General features: G+C 33.6%; 1 protein-coding gene across 3 annotated transcripts; it reads right to left on the bottom strand.

The window, feature by feature from the left end:
- Positions 1-1,095: 1,095 nt before the first annotated feature.
- Positions 1,096-21,822, bottom strand: RNPC3 (RNA binding region (RNP1, RRM) containing 3). 3 transcript variants are annotated; one of them, XM_037498472.2, is made up of 15 exons: positions 21,529-21,822; positions 19,514-19,561; positions 16,643-16,761; positions 15,714-15,797; positions 15,223-15,334; positions 14,513-14,581; positions 12,720-12,862; positions 12,311-12,436; positions 9,765-9,916; positions 8,027-8,152; positions 7,284-7,378; positions 7,140-7,198; positions 4,448-4,580; positions 3,805-3,876; positions 1,096-2,760 (listed from the first exon to the last, which is right to left on the bottom strand). In XM_037498472.2, exons 1-14 carry the CDS (start codon positions 21,718-21,720, stop codon positions 3,817-3,819), a joined length of 1,518 nt encoding a protein of 505 aa, XP_037354369.1. In that variant the 5' UTR covers positions 21,721-21,822; the 3' UTR covers positions 1,096-2,760; positions 3,805-3,816. The 3 variants fall into 3 exon arrangements, with proteins under 3 accessions (XP_037354369.1, XP_054546907.1, XP_037354370.1); XM_054690932.1 differs by having other exon boundaries at positions 1,096-1,292; XM_037498473.2 differs by having other exon boundaries at positions 9,765-9,913.
- Between the last annotated feature and the right edge of the window lie 1,141 nt (positions 21,823-22,963).

Here is a 22,963-nt window from a genome sequence, read left to right as displayed (position 1 = left end):
GACTTCTTAGCAGAGTTGTCTTCAATTCTTACTATATTAAATTCTTCTCTACCATTCTCTTCTCACTTCTTCCATTCATCAGATCCCATTGCCTGGGTCACAACTGTTGCTAAACCCAATGTTAAACCCTCAGAACTCATCTTTCTGGCATTAGCAGCATGTCTGACACATTTGATTACCACTTCCTACTCTGACATACTTTCTTCATAGGGCTTCTAGTTATTCCTTATTCTTTATTGTTTCTTACTTTTTTTTTAAAGACTTATTTATTTATTTATACAAGCACTGGGTACAGTCAGAAGCGTGGGAGGGTGAGAGAATTCACCAGAGCCAGAGCGGGGAGCAGAACAGGCAGAAGGACCAAAGTACACTGCTGAGGGGAGCAGCTTTGCAGCCCAGCGCTCAACCGCTACGCCATCAGGGGGAGGCCCTTGTTTCTTACTTTTTTGATGTCTAAACATCTGTACAATGTAGGGTTCATTTCTCCATACTACTTTTAATTTCTATCTTTAATATTCTCATTATTCTATTTCATAATGCTATGAGGAAAAGGGAAGGAGTTATGATTCGCAACAATATTTCAACAACATCTTAGAGCCCTGACCTGTGATTTTAAGAGAAAGCTGTTATTACTCACAGGATAGTATCAATAAATTAAAGAACAAATATACCAAAGTTTTCCTACTTACACAGATGAAACAAATTTCACTAAAGGAAAAAATAATTTTATATGGGAAACACCTTTGAGTGATATTTTGATAGATTTAGGGGCACAAAAATGGAACAGTAAATTAATTTTAAGGATACAAATTCTCTAAGCTGTGAAATAGTCTTCATTATTAAACAAAACAAGCAAAAAAAAAAAAAAAAACACAAAGACAACTCAGAGCTAGACAGACAAAGCCACTTCTTAAAAAATAAGACTAAGAAGTGTGTAAGTACACTGGTATCCAGGTAACAATGAGAAAGGGCAATGTTTGTAATCATCAAGAAAGTTTATAGTCTTGTAAAAGTCCCTTAAATTTGTATACTTATCAAATTATACTTTCCTAGATGTATGAAACAATGAAAAATTAAGAACACATTTTTATTGGAAAGAAAATAATTTATTATATATAAAGAAGATAATTAAAATACATGCGATGTACTGCCAATAAGCTGATTTAAATGCATATAGATTAAATGTTTAAACACATTTTAAAAGCTGTTACGCACAGATCCATAGTCCAGATGGTGATTTCTTCTTCTCAAAGTTGGAAAGTACTTGAAAGATAATGGAATTCAAAAGGAACCTAAAACACCATAAAAGTCCATTAAAAAATCATGATTATAAAACAGTCATTAGTTTTCAATGAACTAAAAGTTAAAAAACTCATATTTAGAAAATTAGTGAATCATGTCAATATAAAAATTCTTAATTATCTAAATAAATACAGAAACTCATTTATAACATTAAATAAAACATTTTAATTGTGCCTACAGAAATCAAAAATAGCATCTTTAATATCCCTAATTTTTAGTCCTCGTAGGTTGACAATGATTGACACAATTTTGAATTTTGTCTTTAATAACACTAATAGCATAATTTGTAAAAAAAGAAATGTAGAGGCTCTAACACTAGAGGGCTAAGTTGATACTAGGTACTTAACCATTTCAATCTAACAAAACAGTATCTTGATGTAATTAGTCCTTCAGAACCTAGACCTAACAGGAACCTTTTCAAATTAGTTTCTTGGTTCTATTCCCAGAGATTCAAAATTATTAGCTTTAGGATAGAGTCCAGGAATCTTTATGTACAAAAATCTGTCCTCAGTGCTGTTCAACTTTGGTTGCATATTGAATTACAGCTGGGCGGTTTGAAAAATTCTAATATCCATGCTGCACTTTGACTAATTAACTCAAAACTCCAGGAGAAGAACCTAGACATCAGTATATATTTTCAGGCTGTTATGTTTTTATTTTATAAAAATCATCATTTAAAAAGAAAAATCTCCTAGGTCATTCCAGTGTACAGTTCAAGACTGAGTACCTCTGTTACAGTTGCTTCTGATCACCAACCTTGTAAACTACTCTTCTTACATACTTACATATAGGATTGTTTCTTTTCACATATTGTGCTACCCTGAGTCAACTCTTATTCCTTTTGGTTGGTTTGTTTAGAAAAAAAAGGAAAACAGATACTTCTACTTCCTCTGTATCTTAAAGGAGATTTCAGTAAGACCTCAGAGTAAGGTCTACTACTCTTATTTGGAACTTACACAGAATTCCATTTACTTTAATTTTCAATATATGTATACTGAAAAAACCTTTCCGCAATCAAATTTTACAACATGTTACACAGACCACCTAAACCAGATACATCATAAAATGGAAAGTAATACGTTATTGAATTAGGTTTAGGAAATACCTAAATATAATAAACAAGACTAAATTCAGTGTCAAAGCAAATGCACACATTCTCCAAATAAGTTGACCTGATTCACTAACTTTCCCTGAAAAAATTACATAATCTAAAGGACACATAGAAAATTCAGCAACAAATCTTAAAAAAAAAAAAAAAAGAAAAAAAAACATAAAAGATTTCTTCAATCAACACAGTAACTTTAGAAATATCATCTGAATAAATTGTAAAAAAGAAATGTTTAATCTGGATCAATGGATGAGAGAGGGACAAAACATTTCTAGGAAAAACAAAAAACACTACCCCCAAAAAGGATACGACAAGAAAGGATACACAGCAGTATTTACGCAGGAATGCTTCTAAAGAAGAACAGCAGAACGCATTTTAATTTTCTTCTTACTTGTTATGTTAGAATTACAAATAAATGATTTCCTTTAACACACAATCAAAATTGTTTAACTATTCTCTAAGGTATTCGTAAGAATTCTGACTGCACCAGCATAGATATTCTACAACTTCAAATATTAAAGACATCTCACAAAAGGAATTAAAAAAAAAAAAAAGGCAAAATTTTATATATTATTTTTTCAGTTTAACTCTACTAATTTTGATCTAGCTATTTCATGTTCTTCCAGTTTACAAAGGCAGAAAGACATAAAATAAAAATAAAGGAATATATTTCCACTCATCTTTCTTAAATCAGTCACATACACTTTAATTCTACCATTTGTAATCATTACGCTACTCAAGTATGCATTAAAACTACTTTTTTGAAAGGCAAAATATTTTATTACACAAAAAATACACAAGTATTTGTGGAGTGTGCAATTAGCAATTTTAACGCACATCCATAGGTCCTACCAAGGGTGATCAACTTGTCCTGGTAGTGGACACTTTTGGTAGTGGACACCTTTTCAGTGTTAGAACTTAAACACCCCCCTTACCAGCACCCCCACAACCCTGGCTCCAACCAGGTCACAGGAAAACTGAGATGGCTGATAACCCAAGGCCCCCATCCCAGATATAGTAAATCATAAGCTCTGGGTGGGGGAAATTCTAGCAATCTGTGTTTGTTTTAACATACCCTCTAGGTGATTACAACATGGTAAAAGTTTAAAAAACACTGCTTTAGGCAGACAAAGTAAAGAAAGACACATTCTCATTTTAAAATTTTTCCTACAAACTTAATTTTACATACAAATGGGCTTTAGTTTATAGTTATAAGCTTGAAGTTTTATGGAACTCCATAAAATGATAAAAAGAAGGATGGATGTAGGGAGGGAATGATGGATGGATAGCTGCTTTAAAAACCTTAGTAACCAAATTACTTCTCTATAAGGATTTTATCCTTAATTTTATCTCAAGAACATACTGTCCTTTTATCATGTTATATCGACACTTACCTTTAATAATTTTTAACACTTTCTTTTTCCTTCTTTAGAATCTTGCTTTGGTCTAGCAGATCGAGCAAATTGCTTGTATTTTAAAATTAAGGTTTTCTTCACAAACATGAAAGTTATCTTTTTAAGATAATCATCAAGAACTAACATAATATAGGACCACAGTTTTTCAATTTATCTCTTATATTTGTCTTCTTACTCCTAATCATTTGTCTATTTTTTTTAATGTATGTGTCCTACTGATTTATAGTTGGAAACTACATTAACTATTAAGTAGAAAGATTAATGATACATTCTGGTTACTGAAATTCTCAAACAGAAAATGTAACAGAATAAAATATAAAATAATAAAATTACAATTAATTATGTCTTTATTTCTGATTAACATGAGTATGTACTTTTGTTAATAATAATTTAGACTGTTGACACTTAGACTGTGAATTTTAATAATCTTATGGTCCTTTATTTTCCCATAAAGATCTAAGTAACACCATAATCTGCTTCAGCCATAATATGTTTATAACTGAGTATGTAAAGCTAGAAGGTCAGTGGTTGACATTTCTAAAGGATAATACAAAAATTAGTTTCAATTATACCCTTTTCTCCTAAAAACTACGATCTTGGAATAAACTGATTAAAAGGATACAACCACCATAGGTTTTCCAAAAAGAACATATCCATTAGCTTCCTTTAAGGCTTTTGCTGCTGCTTTTTCATTTGGAAGTCCAATAAAAGCTTGTCCTTTCATTCGACCTTCTTTCATCAAGCGTATATCAAACCTAGAAGTTAAGGAACAAAGAGTGGTTTTGATTCAAAGAATGTCAAACAATTTTGATAAAAGTGAATGGGAATGTGTTGAACAATTTAAAATACTGCTGTCAGTGTAAAAATGCCTATACCATATGATCACTATTTACAGATAACATCATAATAAATACAGAAAATCCCAAGACTAATAAATAAAAAGAACCAGAAGAACAGTTTAGCAAACTAGGAGCCAGTGGGCTCAATAACAAGAACTAGAGGGGCATGTTAGCAAACAAGGAACCAGTGGATTTTTTTTTTTTTTTTTTAATTTTTTCCAACCCCCTCTACCGGTAAACTTTAAAAAGAAAAAAAAAAGAAAACCCCAAGACTCCAGTAAAGTTACCAGCAAAAATAAATGAAAATAGTAAGGTAGCAGGCTATAAAATATAAAAAAAAAGTGGTGTTGGGAAAAATGGAGAGCCACCTGCAAAAGAATGAAACTAGACCACCATCTTAATACTATATACAAAAATTCAAAATGGTTTAAAACTTGTATATAAGAACCTAGATTACAAAATACATCGAAGGAACATGGGCAACATACTCTGGTATCAGTCTTAGAAAAGCATTTGGGGACTGACTATAATCCCAAGTAAAACACAATCAAAAACAAACATATGGAACTATATCAAACTAAAAAGCTTCTGCAAAGTGGATGGAACGGGCATCAAAATGAAAAGATATCCTACTGAATGGAGGAAGATAGTCACTCACATTACATGTGACAAGGGATTAATAGCCAAGATATACAAAGAACATATAAAACTGAACAATAAAGCAAGTAAATAACATTCACTTGAAAAAAATGGGAAAAATACATCTAAATAGATATCTAGCCAAAAAAGACATACATATATGATCATCAGGCACATGAAAAGATGTCCACCATCCTTTATTGTTAGGAAAATGCAAATCAAAACAAGGATACATTACTTTATACCTCTGAGAATGGTTATTATTCAAAAAAAAAAAAAAAAAAAAAAACAATGTTAAGAGAGAACTCAGAGAGAAGGGAACCATGATACATTGTTTTTGGCAAAGTAAACCAGTGGACCCATTACGAAAAGCAGTACATACATTCCTTATAGTTTAAAACTAGGAATTTCATGATCTAGTTTTTTTATGCCACTTTTGTGCATTTACCCCCAAAATACAAAAACACTAATCTGAAAAGATATATGCACCTCCCATATTGATTGTAGCATTATTTACAATAGCCAAGAATTGGGAAGAACCAACATTCCATAAGCTTACAGATGGATAAAGATGATATGGTTTATATACGCAATGGAATATAATTTCACTATAAAGAAAAGCTATGAAGTCCTGGCAGATGCAACAACATGGATGGTCCTAAAGACATTATGCTTAGGAAAGCCAGATTAAGAAAGAAAAACACCTTACTATTTCACTTCTTTGATATATAGAGAAAACAAATGGGAAAACTTAATAAAATGAGAATAAAGCTTTTGAACTCTAAGTTCTAACTCTTAAATCTGAAACTTATGTTATAATGTTATAATAATATGTTTATGTTATAATAATATGTTATAATATATTAATATCATAACATTATATGTAATAATATAATATATAATAAAATATAATAATATAATTATATTACAATAATATAATAATATATGTTATATATGTTATAACATAAAAATATATGTTACAATATATCTGAAACTTATGTTATAATGTTATAATAATATGTTTCAGATTGAAACTTACATAATGTTATAATGCAATGTTCACTACTAAAAATTCAATTCTATCCTTCATCATATAATTGTTCCCATTGTCCCAGTTTACCCACCCAGCTTCCCCCTTCTCTTTTGGTAACAGCCTTAGAGTTCAACAAAAGTTTTATTCTCATTTTATTAAGTTTATCCATTTGTTTTCTCTATATACCACGGAAGTGAAATAGTAAGGTGTTTTTCTTTTTCAATAAAAAGTAAAAAATATATTTAAAAAAATAAGAAATAAAAGAAATTGCTGCCAGCATAGGAATCTGAAAAATTTTCTCTGACTGCTATCTATTTGTGGTGAGTTATTAAAACAATAGTTTCCTAGGTGTGGTCTTTGGATCAGCATCCATGAGTTGTTAAAAGCATAAATTCATGGTCCCTACTTCAACCTAGAAAACCAGATTGTCTAGGTATGATACAGGAAACTATCTTATGAAGCTCTCCAGCTCATTCTTAAGCAGGTTAAACTTTGAGAATTACTGCTTTAAAGCTAGTGATTGAGGCCAGAACTTATGATGTCCATGAGCAAAGCTTTTCTGAAACTCAGTCATGAATATGCTACCAAGACAGAACCAAGCAATTTTACCATATAACTAAGTTTTTACTATCTGCCCTCTGACACAGAAGTTTTGACTTCTGCTTTAGACATTGAGATTAGTTACACAAATAAGAGCAATTTTTAAAATATTTTTTATCTCTAAAGGAAAAATGTCAGAATGACAAAAGGTTAATTTGCAATAGATAAAAACAAAATATAATTTGAGGGTATGACTCACTTACATTATCCGTTGCGTTTCTGAAGAAAAGTCAACATATCTTCCAAAAATATATTTAAGGTCCTAGAATTTCATTAAGAAAAAGACAAATAAGTAAGTCCAGGAAAAAATGTAAAATAATAAAACCAATTCATACATTTATATTTACCTTTTCTTGAACATGTTTAGCTAAATTCTTCACATAAATTCTACAGTTTGCTTCACCAGGTTCGTAACTTCTGAAAACCGAAAGTTTTTCCATTTCTTATTCAAAAACAAAACAGGATATAAAATTAAGATTTTTCATCAATTCTTCAAATAAAATCTGCAACATTCAAATATTAAGTAGACAAAATATGCATTAAGTAGATAAAGTTTGCCTAATAAAAAAAATGATACAACCAGAAATATAGCAACGTTACTAATAGGATAAAAATACTCATCAAAAATCTGCATTGATACTAACATGTATGAAAGCATGAAAAATTCTTTAAAAGTAAAAACTACCATTTAGGCTTTATATTATTCTTACACAGACTTATAATCATCTAATAATTAAAGCATCTTCTACACAATTGCTTTGCATGCATCTCAGACACAGTAATGTGATGATGTATCAACTGTATTTGCAATATATAACTTGAGACTGTGGCTTATACTGATTTAGGATGTTATATGAAAGTTTTTGGAAAGAAAAAGATTTTCTAAACAAATATATACAGGAAACACTGTATTGAAGAGATTTTTTTTCCCCTAATAAATCATGGGAATTGAAAACTAAAGTGGTATTTAAAAACAAGTAGCTAAAGAGATATTTTAAAGTCTTAACTAAGATAAATTATATGAAGGGATTTGTTGTTTTGTTTCTGAAGGATGAAAATGGATACAAAATGTAATATTGATGAAAATTACCCTCTCTGGAAATTCTTCCCTTTTCCAACTCTCTTCTCGAGATACATTCTGATGGCATTTCATCGGAATCCTCTTTATTCTCCTCTGTGATGTTCAAATTAGGTTTTGGGAAGATCTTTCCAAACCCTGTATTGGATGCATCAAATTCAGTAGCAAATAAATCTAAGATTTGACATTAACATGCACCATTAAAAAATCCCTTCCATCTAATAAGTTTTGTTTTCCATTTTTTAATTTTTAAGATCTTTTGGCACTAAAATACTTGTGCTTTTCCAAATGCTTTAGAACAGGTTACACAAACTTTTTCTGCAAAGGTTCAAACAGTAATAAATACTTTAGAATTTTGCACACCATGTTTCTCATGACTTTTTCAGCTGTGGCACTGTGATATGAAAACAACCACAGACAATAGCTAAACAGTCAAATGGCTGTTCTAATGATGTGATATTTGAGGGTCTACAAAGTGGGAAGAAATGAGTTTATTTCTGACATAGTTTGAAATGCCAGAAGGCATCTGATGAAAATACTTAGTGGAGCGGTAGAATGCATGTTTTGTGGGGAGAGGGAGGCATTCTGTTTTTTGTTCATTTTATTTAACCTATCCACTATGATATATTGTGTAAAATTAAACTGTAATTTATTCAAAAAATTAAATATTTTGTTTACCTATCCACTATGAAATAACAATTGTGTAGAAGGAATTTGTAATTCACTCAATAAATTACAAATTATTAAAGGCATTCTGCTAATGAATGCCATCAGCCGAGATTAACTAAACTACAGGTACTTAGAAGAATTCTGTCCTATATTCACACACTAGTGCTCTAAGATACAAGTACAAAAATGTATACTCCAGTATTTTCTACAATAGAAAAAAATGGAAACAACTTCAACTTCCATCAGAGCATGACTAAGTAAACTACTATGGAGTATAATTCAACTATAAAAAAGGACAGTATATATTTTTGTGTTCTGATATAGTATACTACTTCCACTAGACTTAAAACTCCAAAAAATCAGATGTCATGTGTAATCTCTGATTACAGTCTACCATGTATAGGACAAGATCAAAAAGTATATACACAAAATATTTACAGTGTTTGTGGGTTAGAGGGCAGCGGGGTTTGAGGTGTTAACTTCTTAAAATTTTATATTATGTACTGGTGCTCTGATTACATTTTCTATAAGCTTGTACTTTTTAAGAAATTAAAAAAGATTTAAAGAACAAAAGAATGCCAGGAAATTTGTTTAAAATAAGCAGGGAAAAGTCTGCTTTCAGTATATTACCTTAAAATGTAAGAACAGCTTGGTAATAAATAATCTTCTATATGTTTTGAATAAAAAAATAAGAAAACTACAACTCAGAATATAGTCACATCGTTTCCTAATCAATAATACATTTATAAAAAAAAATCACATCTAACAAGCAAAGGTTTCTATGTTTTTGATTTTAATGTTTAAACTATAATGTTTTTAATCAGCAAACACCAGGTTAAATTTCACCCTAAAGTTCATCAGAAACATAAAAGGTCTAGTGACAACCTCACCCTTAAATATCAATTTTAGGTATATAAAAAGTTCAAAATGGAGAGTGTTCTGCAACACTGAAAAACTGATTGCATATTTTAAATATAGTTCACAAACACTAACACACAGAAATATACATAAAATTAAATTCAAACACAAAAAGTTCACTGAGAAGAAATTTCACACAGTACATTGAATTAGATATACTTACCACCGTTTGGTTCATCACAATTTTGTTCCTTTTCTAACTCTTTCTTAATTGCAGCTGGTATGTCAGTAGATATATGGAATTCAATTTTTTTATTACTGACAGGTTGTGATTGATCAAACACATCTGATGGTAACAGTACAGGATGTAGACTGCTGTTTATAAACAATCACAGCATTACTTTGTAATTGTGAAAAAAATCTCGAACAAAACATTATTTTCCATTTACTTTAAATTTAAAAAGCTAATACTGACAAAGCTATCACAACATTGTACAAAGTGACGTACATTTAACACATCTATAAACTCTAACAAGTGTTCTAATATGGGTAATGTAAATTCCTAGTTCACAGAGGTAAGGAGATTGAGATTAATGGATGGTAAGAAATTGCATGATATCACTCAGTAAGAGACAGACAGGACTTGAGGCCTACTGATTTTAAATTTCAGGATATTTACCAAGATGCAAAAAAGTTCACCCTATTCTTAATATAAACATTTTTATGTACTGTACTGTATATACAACTATATATAACCAACAGAGTAGTCACTAGCCAGAAGAGGGTAATAAGCATTTGAAATGTTGCTGTCCAAATTAAAATATTGTGTAAATGTAAAATAGGTACTAGGCTTTGACAACTTTGTACAAAAAAAAATTAAACATCTCAGTAACTTTTTATATTAATTATTTGCTGAAGTGATATCTTAATATACATTGATTTATATAAAACATTAATTTCATGCTTTTATTCTTTTAAATGTGGCTATTATAAAATTTAGTTTGGCTGGTATTATTTATTTTTAATTGTTCTATGCTGCTATAGAGATTAAAAGCATAAGACTAGAGTGTCAAGACATACATAAGTGGGAAACATATTTATACCTAACGTGAAGAAAAAAAAAAACCCACAAAAATGAAAGACCCACGCCTTTAAAAATGGATGAAAGATAATTTTAATAAATTCCTTTCTCAATTTACAAAGTTACTTACAGGTTCAAGGGAAATTTACCTTAGAAAAACTAAATAAAATTAGAATTGTAATTAATGGTAATTCTTATAAGTTATTAAAATACATGGAATATTATGGCCAACAGACAAGTAAAATTTAAGCCATAATTTCAATCCAGCGTCATGTGATTACAAAATGTCTATCAGAATAAAAAACAAAAGGGCTAATATAGTCTCAAACAAAATACACATGCAATGAGTATCAGTTTATTGGTCATTTTTGTACTCAACAAACATGCAAAGATGTGGAAAGTTAATTTCTATGTAATAAAATTCGTTCCCACCTATACTCCTGATGCTCACGCTAAATCTGCTTATCACCTAGATAGATTATTATAGGGCAACATAGTCTGAAAGAAATTCTTAACTTTTTTTTGAATGTCAATGATGTAACAATGGCCCCATCAATAAATTCAAATACCACTACCTAACATTTAAGGCCGATCTCTCCATGTCTTTCCAGCTTTCTCTTTCACCATCCGCTCCTATTTCTATCTAACAAATTATCTATGGGAGCCTTCCTTTTACTTTTTCATTTATACTGGATAGCTCCTCCCTACCTAATTTTTACCTCTCATCCTTTACAGGCCTACTCCAATGTCTCCTCCTTCTTAAGTTCTTTTCCAAATTTCTCAGCTGCCTGTGGCCTCAAAATCCTTTCATTCATATTTTATGTCTTCTCTTTATTAGTAATAAAATTGGTAATATAATAATCATCTGTCTACATGGCTTACTGCTCATTAGCTCATTAATGCACTGAAAATGCAACTGGCATTCAGCTTTGGAATTATGCTCCGAGCCATATATATTTAGCAGTAAACCCTACCATAGATTCATTAAATATCTAAAGGCAGTTTAATGGTCCTGTGTTGTAAGCTGTATATTTTTTCAATGTGATCACATACTCTGAAGTCTAAAAATGTCTGATACCAGGTAGTGGAGATAGAAGGAACTAATATAACTTCACATAAACACATGATGATGCCACTGTCAGAACTATGAATGCCGGAGGCAAAAAGACAGTGAAGGAAAGTAAAAGAATTTTGTTTTGGATAGTATCTTAAATGCATATAAGATACTCTGGTGCAAAAACAAAGTAGAAAATGAGGTTTTCAGGTGTTAGGAGGCTAAATCTAGAGAGAGATCTGGTAACTATTGGCTCGAACAGGTGAAAACAGAAATGAACAGAAAAATAACCATGGATACAAACAAGTAGAACCCAATATTTAAAACAAAAAGAAATGAGAAACAAAGAAAAACACAAAAGAAGTATGGAAGGATAAGAGAATGAGAGCAGTAAGGCAGGAGATAGAAAATGGTAATAAAATCAAGTGATATAATTTTGACAGCTGGGTAGTCGGTATTATCCATATCTGGTCAACTATGAGAGAATTATGAACACTTGTGAACTTAGCAAGTGGGAAGTCACTGATAAACCACATACACAGACATGAACTAAAACCTGGATTGAGGAATTATGTGAGTTATGCTTAAACAAACCATACAGAAATTCAAAAACAAAAGTCAAAAACAAAATTACCTGTGTGAGGCAGATGAAGGTACATTCAACATATCCTTTATTTTTTGCTTTTTTCTCACGTGGCGCTGCTTTATTGTTTTTGGTCTTTTGGGCTGAAGATTTGCTAGTTCCATTAGTTTGGTCATTCTGCATTGGGACAAAGGAAAGATTTCCTTATTTATCAATAGAAACATAGCTATTTACTAATGTTAACATTAACTAAACTTAATGTTAAGTTTAAATTTGTATTGGGCTTATAAATAATAAAATGGTTGTATGGCATCAGTATAATTGAGGGACTGAGAAAGAACAAATTGTAATGACTTCAAATTATGATGAATTATATGCAAAATTAAAAAAAGCAAGAGAATCTTTTTTCAGTATTCTATTTTTCTTGGAATCTAAACAAATATTATGTGCTATTACAAACCTTTGCCGGTCTTCTTCATCACTACTTTCATATTCTGATTCTTGACTAGAAAATTCCTCATCCTCCTCTGGCAAAGGAGGATCCTCTGGAGGCTGAGGAGATGCAGGTGGAAGAGGTGCATGCAATGACATGTAATCTTCATACTAATTGAAAGAACAAAATGAAATATTAAAGCAATGTTTGATGTTTACAGAATAAAGAAACCATTTCCATTCGGACACAATATCCTCCTCTCTCTCCATCTCAAGATATTCTTTTATACTTTCAATATATATCGTGGGAATACTGGCTGTGGTAGACTGTTAGGTGAGTACAAACTTGTTTCTTCTAGGGCCTCCCCGGTGGCGCAGCGGTAGAGCGCTGGGTTGCGAAGCTGCCCGCGGCCTCTGCAGCGCCGGTTCGATCCCCAGCTGCTCCCCGGCCACCGGAGGAGGGTCCCACATGGCGCGCAGACCTCTCCTGCCGCCCGCTGCTCCCCTCAGCAGTGTACTTTGGTCCTTTTGCCTGCTCTGCTCCCCGCTCTGGCTCTGGTGAATTCTCTCACCCTCCCGCACTTCTGACTGTACCCAGTGCATGTATAAACAAAACAAACAAACAAGCAAACAAACAAATAAAGAAAAACATGCCTCTATAAAAAAAAAAAAAAAAAAAAAAAAAAAAAAAAAAACTTGTTTCTTCTTTGGCAACTAGATGGACTGAATTTCCAAAGCTCCCTACAGCTAGATTTCACTATGTAACTAAGTGTTAGTCAATGGAACAGCATAAAAAACCTTTCATGTGATTCTCTCTTCCTTCTTGATCTATAGGCTGCATGGTCACTCCCTGGCCAACCTGGATTTTTTGAAGGACTCAGAAGAGCAAACCATCATTCTATTCCAGTTTTGAAATGTTAAGCAAGAAATAACCTATATTGTGTTAAGTAACTAAAATGTAAGTTCTCTTTGTTAATAGCATAATCTTAATATTCTAATGGGCCAGGCATAAGGTACCGGAGTCACAAAGGGAAATTATGTAGCTAATAATATTCACATTATAGAAGTAGTCAACAACAGAAAAATAAATTTTCAATTTAAATGTTAAAACTCAAAAATAATTTCTCATTGCTATTATTTAAATAAATACCGAGTACTCTAGCAAAAGAACAATAGTATTATCCATTTACCCCCATCTAAGTTATTGATAGAATTGCATAGTAAATTCTAATAAAAAAAAAAAGAGGCAATCTTTCTTGCCTATGTGCCAGGACAAAGGGAAATTATGTAGCTAATAATATTCACATTATAGAAGTAGTCAACAACAGAAAAATAAATTTTCAATTTAAATGTTAAAACTCAAAAATAATTTCTCATTGCTATTATTTAAATAAATACCGAGTACTCTAGCAAAAGAACAATAGTATTATCCATTTACCCCCATCTAAGTTATTGATAGAATTGCATAGTAAATTCTAATAAAAAAAAAAAGAGGCAATCTTTCTTGCCTATGTGCCAGGACAATAGAGATTTTAGATAGTTTTGTTTAGATGTAATTACCTTATAAGATGGTACAATGTTCTGGGTCAAAGCTAAACAACAGTGGCAGAAATGATGGTCTCCATTATAAAAAGCATTTTTCTCACATTTTGGTGTTTACCCACTTTTATTCCTCCACTTGACTATTATAGTGACATGAACTTTATCTGTTACCTATCTTCAATTAGAAGTCACTGATATCATACATGTAAAGTTCAGCCTCAATAATCCCACCTCAGGAAGAGACATTCCATATCCTGAAAATTCTAAGGCCTTCCTTACCATGGGAGGTCGTGCAGTAATTGGTCCAAAAGGTGTGGGCAAATTCATTTTATTCATAAGATGAAGCACCTGAAAGTGGAAGAACATTTCAAATCACATGGTAAAATGATGGTGCAACTTGACCATACATTTTACATATTTAAAAACTACGTAGTAAAGCAATTGATGAGATTAGTACGAAGGAAGGTCCACCTCTTGCCTTTATTATCACAAAGAAAAAATAAAACAAGGCACTGATAATCTCAGAAGATTAACCTTCATACAATGTTCATTAATTCTACAGGTAGTTTTATTCTTACTATTAAAACTGTCATGTTCTTGCAATGCAAAATCTACTGAAAAGCTGTTTTCAACCTTGATGATTATGAAATTACAGAGGACAACAATAAGGGAAAGAAACATCACCTATGTTTGTATATCAAAGAAGTATCTTATTCCTATCAGTACTTTCAAGCATTTGCTGAAGAGTCAATTCTTATATTAGACTTCGAGATTCAGCAGTGAGAAAATAAGTTCAATTATTTATAAGTCACCATTCAATGGTATTTAGCTATAGTAGTTTGAAATAGACACCTTCAAAATATTGCAGTATCCCTGCTTGTTAGAAAAAGTCTGATTAATACTATTAATGAAAAAATGAGAATTATCATGGGAAATAATATATCAAGTTACACAAAAATTTACATTGAGGAAAGTTTTACTCCACTTACCTGTACATAGAATTTAGGCACGCTTGCCAAAGCATTTACTATGTTTGCTAGGATAGTGCTTGAAGGTGGTGGGTACATGTACTTGAGGCATGAATTTAGAGGAAAGGTCAGCCTAAAAAAAATATTTAAAATGCTTTTATTTTAACAAGTTTCATTTCAATAACTAATTTTAGGTAACCTGTTAACAAGGTTGCTCAAACCACTTGGTATTTTTAGATGTACTTTGTTCCTAAAAGATCCAAATAAATACATTCAAATAACAATGGAACTTTTGATTGCATTATGAAAAATAAGATGAGATGTCAGTTTATCTTATAGCTCTAAATATATTAATGAAATCAAATTCAGTGACAACTCTTCTTGTAACTAAAAATGTTTAATGAAAAGATCAAAAATAAATAATACATAAAATATCCTTTAAAAATTATTTTACCTACAATATATATACATAAAATCTAAAGAATAACAAAATATAAACAAAAAAAGCTAACCCATGGTTTGGTGCAATTCCATTTTCTATGGTTAAACAACCAAGTTCTTTCTTTTCTTTATCATCTTCCACAGGGTCTTCAGATCTAGGAATATAGAATCAAATTTGATCTTACTAGAAATAGAGTAAATAATTGCATAGAGAAAAACATTTACTTTTCAAATGTGGCTTTCAAGCAAACACCAGTGAAAAGGATGGTATACAGAATTAATCTTTACTGAATACCTTCTCTATTCCAGATATTATGCAAAATATGCCACATTTCAGTTACTCTTCACAACAACCCTAAGAAGATGGTATTGCTATCAATGACAACATAAACAAATTTAAATAAAGTTTACGTGGTATAAAATAGTGGTACTCAGATTTCTTTAAGGTGCCTCAAAATCACCTAAAGAGTTTGTCAAAAAAGACTGCTGAGGCCTTATCCTCCTCACTCTTTTCCCAAGTTTCTGATTCAGTAGGGCAGGGTGAGGCCCAAGAACCTATACTCTAATCACAAGACTAGAGAATGAAGCTAATACAGGACTAATTTTGAGACTCACCAGTGTATAGCAAATTTGTAAAGGTTATAGAACTACAAAGAGTTACAACTGGGAAGTAAATACCAGTCGTTAGTTTCAAAGGCCATGCTGACTCCTAATACCATACTATGGCTAATCGACAGGAAGTGTTACTTTCCCTCCCATTTGAAATATTTCATACCTCACTCTCTTCCCACTTCACATTGATTAATTCCTAATATTAAAGCAATACTCAGGTTCTTTATGCATAATTAGGAACATAAGTAAACATATTGTTTTAATACAATTCAATAGAGTAAGATATCATTTACTGTTTGATTATTTACTTGCTAGCCTGAAAATAATACAGTATCAATATAGCTGATTAAAAAGCACTTTAAAATATCAAGAAAATCTATCTACATACCTTTTCTTTTTCTCAATTCCTGAAGAAGGACATGGGGAATGAACTCGATCTTGCTCTTTTGCAAATTCAACAACTAACGTATGACCTAAAAGTTTCAGTTGATGGAGTCTTGTCAGTGCCTTCAATTGGAAGAAAAGAGTTAAGAAGTGTAATCATTGTACCAAAAATTATTTGTTAGATGATATATAAAGTAATTTATACATGTTCTTTGTTAATACTGTTAATATTTCCTTGGATATTTCTTACCCAATTTTAATCTCAGGTTGCCATGTCTTTAATATTTTTTAAGGGACAGCTTCCTATCACTTAGCAGAAGTAAAATTTGGTTAAATTCAACTCTGCTTATACCCAAGTAGCTGAAAATGGCTGGAAAAACAAACAACATGTTGCACCGGTCAAACTTTAAATTCATGACTGCAGTCACAAATCCAGTGGGTAGCCCTTAATGACGTTATGTTCTAAGTTTATTTTTTTCCCCACCTATCTCTAGGACAGTATTTTGTACTTTCTCCTTATTCCTTACCTCACAATGTTTCTCTTCTATTCTTTTAGACTATGACCTTTCTTCTCCACTTGCGAAAATTGAAGTGACCAGATGAGAACTTCAGCTTCCCACCATAACAACTCCTCACCTGCCAGCATCTGCAGCCATACTACTCTACTTTCCTCTGTTATCAGGTATTAACTACCCACACTTTTATCTATATCTGGTTGCTTGACTTGTATAGAAAACCCACAATCATCCTCTCAAGAATCTCTCTTCTATTCTCTGGAAACTATATGGCAATGGTGGGGGTTGGGGGTGTGTGTGGGGGCAACAAGGGGGGAGTGTTCTTACTTCTAAGGGTAATTCTCTGTCACATCAACATACAATCATGCCTCTATTTCTCCCATCCTAAATCTTTTTTTTTCCCCTTCATATGATTGTATTTACCACTGTTCTCCCCTTTTTAATTACTCTTGGAGGAAAAACTCTTTAAGAGCTATCTAGGCCTCTAAGATTATCTCTTCTTATCCAGTCTTGTACTAATTCCAATAAAAGCTTATCCTTAATCATTCCACTGACATTGCCTATCATTGAAAACAAGCTGTGATGCCAAGCCAATGGTCACTCCTAGTTTTAATTTTCATTTTACTGCATTAAACACAGTTGATCAAATGCCCTGCATCAAACTGTTCTTCACTTGGTATCAAGAATCGTACTTTCCTATATACAGTTTTTTTCCTAGCTCACTGGTTTCTACTACTCAGTCTCTGGCTGTGTCTTCTCTCACTTTTATGCTGGCATACTCCAGAGCCTATTATTAGTTTCTCTATTCTCTTGGCGATCTAATCCCATTTTAATGGATAACAAATCCATTTTTTCACTTGTGCCAAAAATCCTGAAATCATCCTCAATTCATCTTTTTCATACTGCTTATCCACCACCAAGAAATCCTATTTGCTCCTATCTGCAAAGCACATTCAGAATCTAAGTATTTCTTACACCTCTGCTGCTACCACTGTTGTGCAAACAGCCATTACCTCTGGACTGAATTTCAGTAACATTCTAACAGATTTTCCTGTTTCTATTCTTCCCCACCTTCCATCTTTTCTCAACACAACAGTCAAATTATGTTGTTACTTGGGTGAAAATACTCTCAAGGTTCCCCATTATACTCAAGAGTCAAATCTAAGGTCCTTACAATACTTACATAATATGGCCTCTATAATTCTCTGATCTCATATCCAATTTTCTCCCCTCAGATTGTATGCTTTAGTCAGTCACGCTGTCTTCCTTAAACATGGCGGGTATGCTTCCGCACCAGAGCCCCAGTTTCAGCTACTCTTCTAACTGGAATGCATTTCCCAGATAGTCCCCTCACTAGCTAAATTCCCTCCTTCAAGTGGTTGCTCATAATGAGTCTAATGTCCTTAACTCCAACTTAACTTTCCCCACTCAGCACTCCTAGTTCTGTTGTTCTTTTTCCTTTTTTAATAAATGCTATGGAAAAAAGGGAAAAAGAACAGGACGACATTTTTATTCATCCTCTCCTTCACAAACACCCTCTGATCCTGCCCCTCATGTCAGTTAATGTAATAACCCAATAATTCATGGCAAAAAAAAATCACAATTATTACATGTTGCTCAACTTTTATATTCACAGAGCTCCTAAGACCTACAAGTTCAACCTCTATCACCATATGTATCTACTTCTGTTTTCTTACTGTCTAATTCAGATCCTTTCTCTCGCCCTGACAATTATAACATTTCTCTTGTCTTAGTTTTTCACTAGGTCTTCCTACTTGTAATCTTTTTCCATATCCAATCTATTATAGGAAATCTACCAGGTATCTTTCAGAGCTGACCACATTCTTGCCCAACTTTAGACTCAACCTATTTTCCAAGTCCTATTTACATTTAAGCCTTAGCTCTTACAATTTTCCATGCCCCATAGGTTCACTCAAAACAGGAAGGTCCATATACCTTTCTTTTACTCTCAAAATTCAATTAATTATGAAAGGTCTGCCTCTCAAAGCATTCCCATTCACACAAAAAATTGTTTTATTATATATATAGTTTAATGCTTAAAACATCCTGCCTTGCAAAAGAGAAAGTTAACAATTTGTACAGCCTTCAGAACTTGTTATGTTAAACTACCTACAAGACTGGAATTCAATTTTAATTCACTTTCCAGTTAATCTACTGTATTATTTCCAAATACCTAAACATTGGATAAGATCTGCCAATTAATAAGCCAAATGAACCCTGTTAGGCAAACTCTTGAAATACAAACTCATTTATTTTTAAATACTAATTTAACATTTCATTTTTGAGCCAAGACTGGATAATAAAAAATTATTGCTTTAATAGTAATGAAAAAGGCATACCTTTATAGCTGCTTTTTCATTAGGGAAGGTAGCAAAAGCTGTATGTTTCTGAAAGAGAATTAGTACAAATTACTTTACCAGTTGACAGTAATTTGACACATTAAATCATGTAAAAGGATGAAAAATCAAGATCGTTTAATCGATAGTACTGATTTCAGCAAAATGGTTTTGACTCTTTTGGATCAAACTTGAGATGAAAGCTATGTAGTCTTTTTCATAGACGTGCACAGACACACACACATATCTTACATACACTTTTAAATAGTTCAAAGACCAAAAGTTAAAAAAACCCTCCTATCCAGAGAGAGCCACTCTTAAACTAAGCAAAATTTAAAATATCTACTATTTATAACACATCTAACTTTCCTCTATACAATGAAAAGTTTAAAAATGTTTATCAACAAAATATCACTCCTCGTATGCATATGACCTTTGTGTTTTATCCTTGAAATAAGGGCTTAATGGGAGGAATCTATTTATAAATATAAGCTACAAATAAAGAACATAAGTCAAAATCATCATAAAGAACATAAGTCAAAAGCAAATAAATCATTATGCTAAGCAAGTTATCAATGCTCATTAAAGTATTTACAAGTTGCTTGTATATTTAGAATATAACACATTCTAAATTTGAATAATCTGATCCAAGATGACCTAGTTAAGTGTGCTTACATTGAACTATATGAAATATTTGTATTTGCTGAAATAGGTGACACTTTGATCAAAAATAATTTTTCTTCTCAGTAATTCTCAACCCTCAATGGTTATTACAGAATTGCCTGCCAGACTTTAAAACCATTGATGTCCTGCCTCATCCCAGACCATCTTGCAGAAACTTAACATTGCTATTATTATTTTAATGAGAGAAACCCATCTAAAACATCTCTAGGTATAAAAGAAAATAAAGTCCTGTAATTGTGCAACTTTCTGTTTGAGAACTTTTAAGTCTAAAAATATTTTTTATGAAGAACTTTACTCAGTCAAAAAAAAAAAAATCAAAAATCTTGGTCTTTGAACTATTTGAAAGTATGGGTAAAACACGGCCAAGAAAACACCGTGGAGATTTTCTAACTAGTTTACCCACATTACTACCTACAGAAGTTTCCCCTCTATTTTGACAAACTAAGATTTTTTTTTTTTTTAAATCATTTGTTACCTATTTTTGAGAGTCCTGAGCCTAAGAAAAATATCCCCAAACTCAGAGGAGTTCTGAGATACTCAAGATGTCTATACTTTTCCCCACTATTTTGCTTTGCCTTTCTCACTTGCCCTTTTTCTTTTTTTTAAGACCTCTCATAATCATTTATTTATTTCATATTTTTACATCATTTTTCATTCTTGCACAATGCATGCATTTTCATCTTGGTTATAGTCCCCACACAATTTCCACCCCCGTGCTTTGATCCTCCGCCCTCCTCCCGCACCTGTAGTGTGTCTATGGTTTATAGTTGCTTGTTCATTTTGATCTCTTTAAAGATGTTACAGTATGTGCTCATGACACTGCCCACATCCTCCTGGTCCCCATTTCTTCCTCAGGAATGGGTGCAAACTGCCACAGCCAGCTTGTTTTCACTGAGCTGTTTTGCAACTTTTGCATTATTTTTTTTTTATTTTACATAATCCTTACATCATTTTTCATTTTTGCACAATGTATGCATTTTCATCTTGGTTATATTCCCCATACAATTCCCACCCCCTTCATTTTATTTTGACCCTAACCCCTCCTCTCCTCCCGCCCACCCCCCTAGTGTGTCTCTGGTTTATAGCTGCCTGTTGATTTTGATTTTCACTTTATTATAATTAGTCTTTTTCCTGGTCCCTCATTTGGGTTTTCTAAATTCCTGCTATGAGTGGCTGTGACTCATCCAGGCTCAAGCCAATGACAACCCGGCTTGGCAAGGAAGCCATGGCGCTGTAAGGGCGGAAAGATGGGGAACAACATGACGCAAGGACATCTTCCCCACTCTGCTGTCTTCTGAGCTCCCTCTCCCGGGGCCACCAACCAAGGGCCTTACCAGTCGCCCCTTATCTGACAGCACGCGCACCGACTGTGCCCCGAAATACTTGAGCAAATCCTCCTTCTCCTCAGTGGTGAGCTCGGCTGGCAGGTGTCTCACAAGCAGGGTTCGATCGCCCCGGGGCGGGGAAAGCGCAGAAGAACTCTGGCATCCTCTGGCCATTGGCAGCGGCTGCTCGGGGGCCGCCATTTGCCTGTTAGAAGCAGCAGAGGGAGAGCTGCGGGCAGCTGCAGCGGGGGCTGCAGGAATCCTCTAGCTGAGCTAAGAGTATTTTTCCGCCTCGCGCTAAGGATTCTGGAAACAAGGAAGTAACGTGAAACGTCATCCTCTCGCGAGACCGGCGACGCGGAAGCGCGGCCCCTCTTCGGGAGGCGGGTCTTCGGGAGAGCAAAGTGTCTCAAGTTTCACATAGCTGCTGAAGGTATTCAAAACAAAAATCGCTAGTGAGAAGCGTGAGTTTGAAAAGCAAGAGTTGTCAAAGGAGAAATGAGAAACTTAGCGGCGTGAAGGAAAAGGGTATAAAGCCAAGGGCCGAAGGTGTCGGTACTGCGCATGTGCATGGAGCGGGTCTGGGCGTGGCGCCTGCGCAGTCGTGCAGCTGAGGCCGGGATTGTAATCCGGGCAGTTGGGAAAGGTCTTCCTAGTGGTAGTGACTGAGACGTCGTGTGAGAATGACTGTGTGATTACGGTCTGGTCTTTGGAGGGTTATGTTGAGAATCCCAACACCCGAGGATCCTTGGTATCTTTCGATAAAAGTTTCACGAAGCGGGCCTCCCTGGTGGCGCAAGGGGTTAAGACTTAACCTATGCAGCCTCTGAAGCACAAGTTCGAGCCCCAGCTGGCCAGGGAGCTACCCAATTGGTGCGGCAGACCTCTCCTGGCTCACCCGCTGCTCCCCTCAGCAGTGTATTTCAGTCGATATGCCTGTTCTGTTCCCCACTCTGGTGAATCCTCTCACTCCACTGCACCTCTGGTCTGTACCCCAGCTCTTGTATGCATAAAAATGAAATAAATCTTTAAAAAAAAAAGTTTCATGAAGCACCAGAATTAAGCTAGCAACAGAGTTCATTAGGAAGCAATAGGCATGAACGCTGCAAAAGGCATTGGCAGTCCCAGGAAAGCTGGGGAGCTGCACTGAGCTGTAGAACAATTGGGTTCTAAGGTCGTTTCATTTCTAGGTGGGGAGGGGTCCTTCTTAATTCTCCATACCTTGCTCCCTTTATTCCTGCTAATTCCTGACTAGTTGTGTAACAGGGTGGTCCCCAGGAAAGGGGGAGGTTCCCTGCCCCACCCAAGGGAGGGTGGAGCTGAGCAGGAAGAGGAGAAGCTGCAGAAGAGACTGAGGAAGGAAGGAAGCAGGATGGAGCCAGGAGAACTGGAGGAGGCGCATGGAGCCTAGAGACAATTAAAGAAACTGCGCTTGTCTTTTGGT

The sequence above is a fragment of the Talpa occidentalis genome, unplaced genomic scaffold (genome assembly GCF_014898055.3).
Source record: "Talpa occidentalis isolate TD23 unplaced genomic scaffold, MPIMG_talOcc4v2.1 talOcc4.9, whole genome shotgun sequence".
Lineage (NCBI taxonomy): Eukaryota > Metazoa > Chordata > Mammalia > Eulipotyphla > Talpidae > Talpa > Talpa occidentalis.
This window is presented reverse-complemented; position numbering and strand designations above follow the sequence as displayed.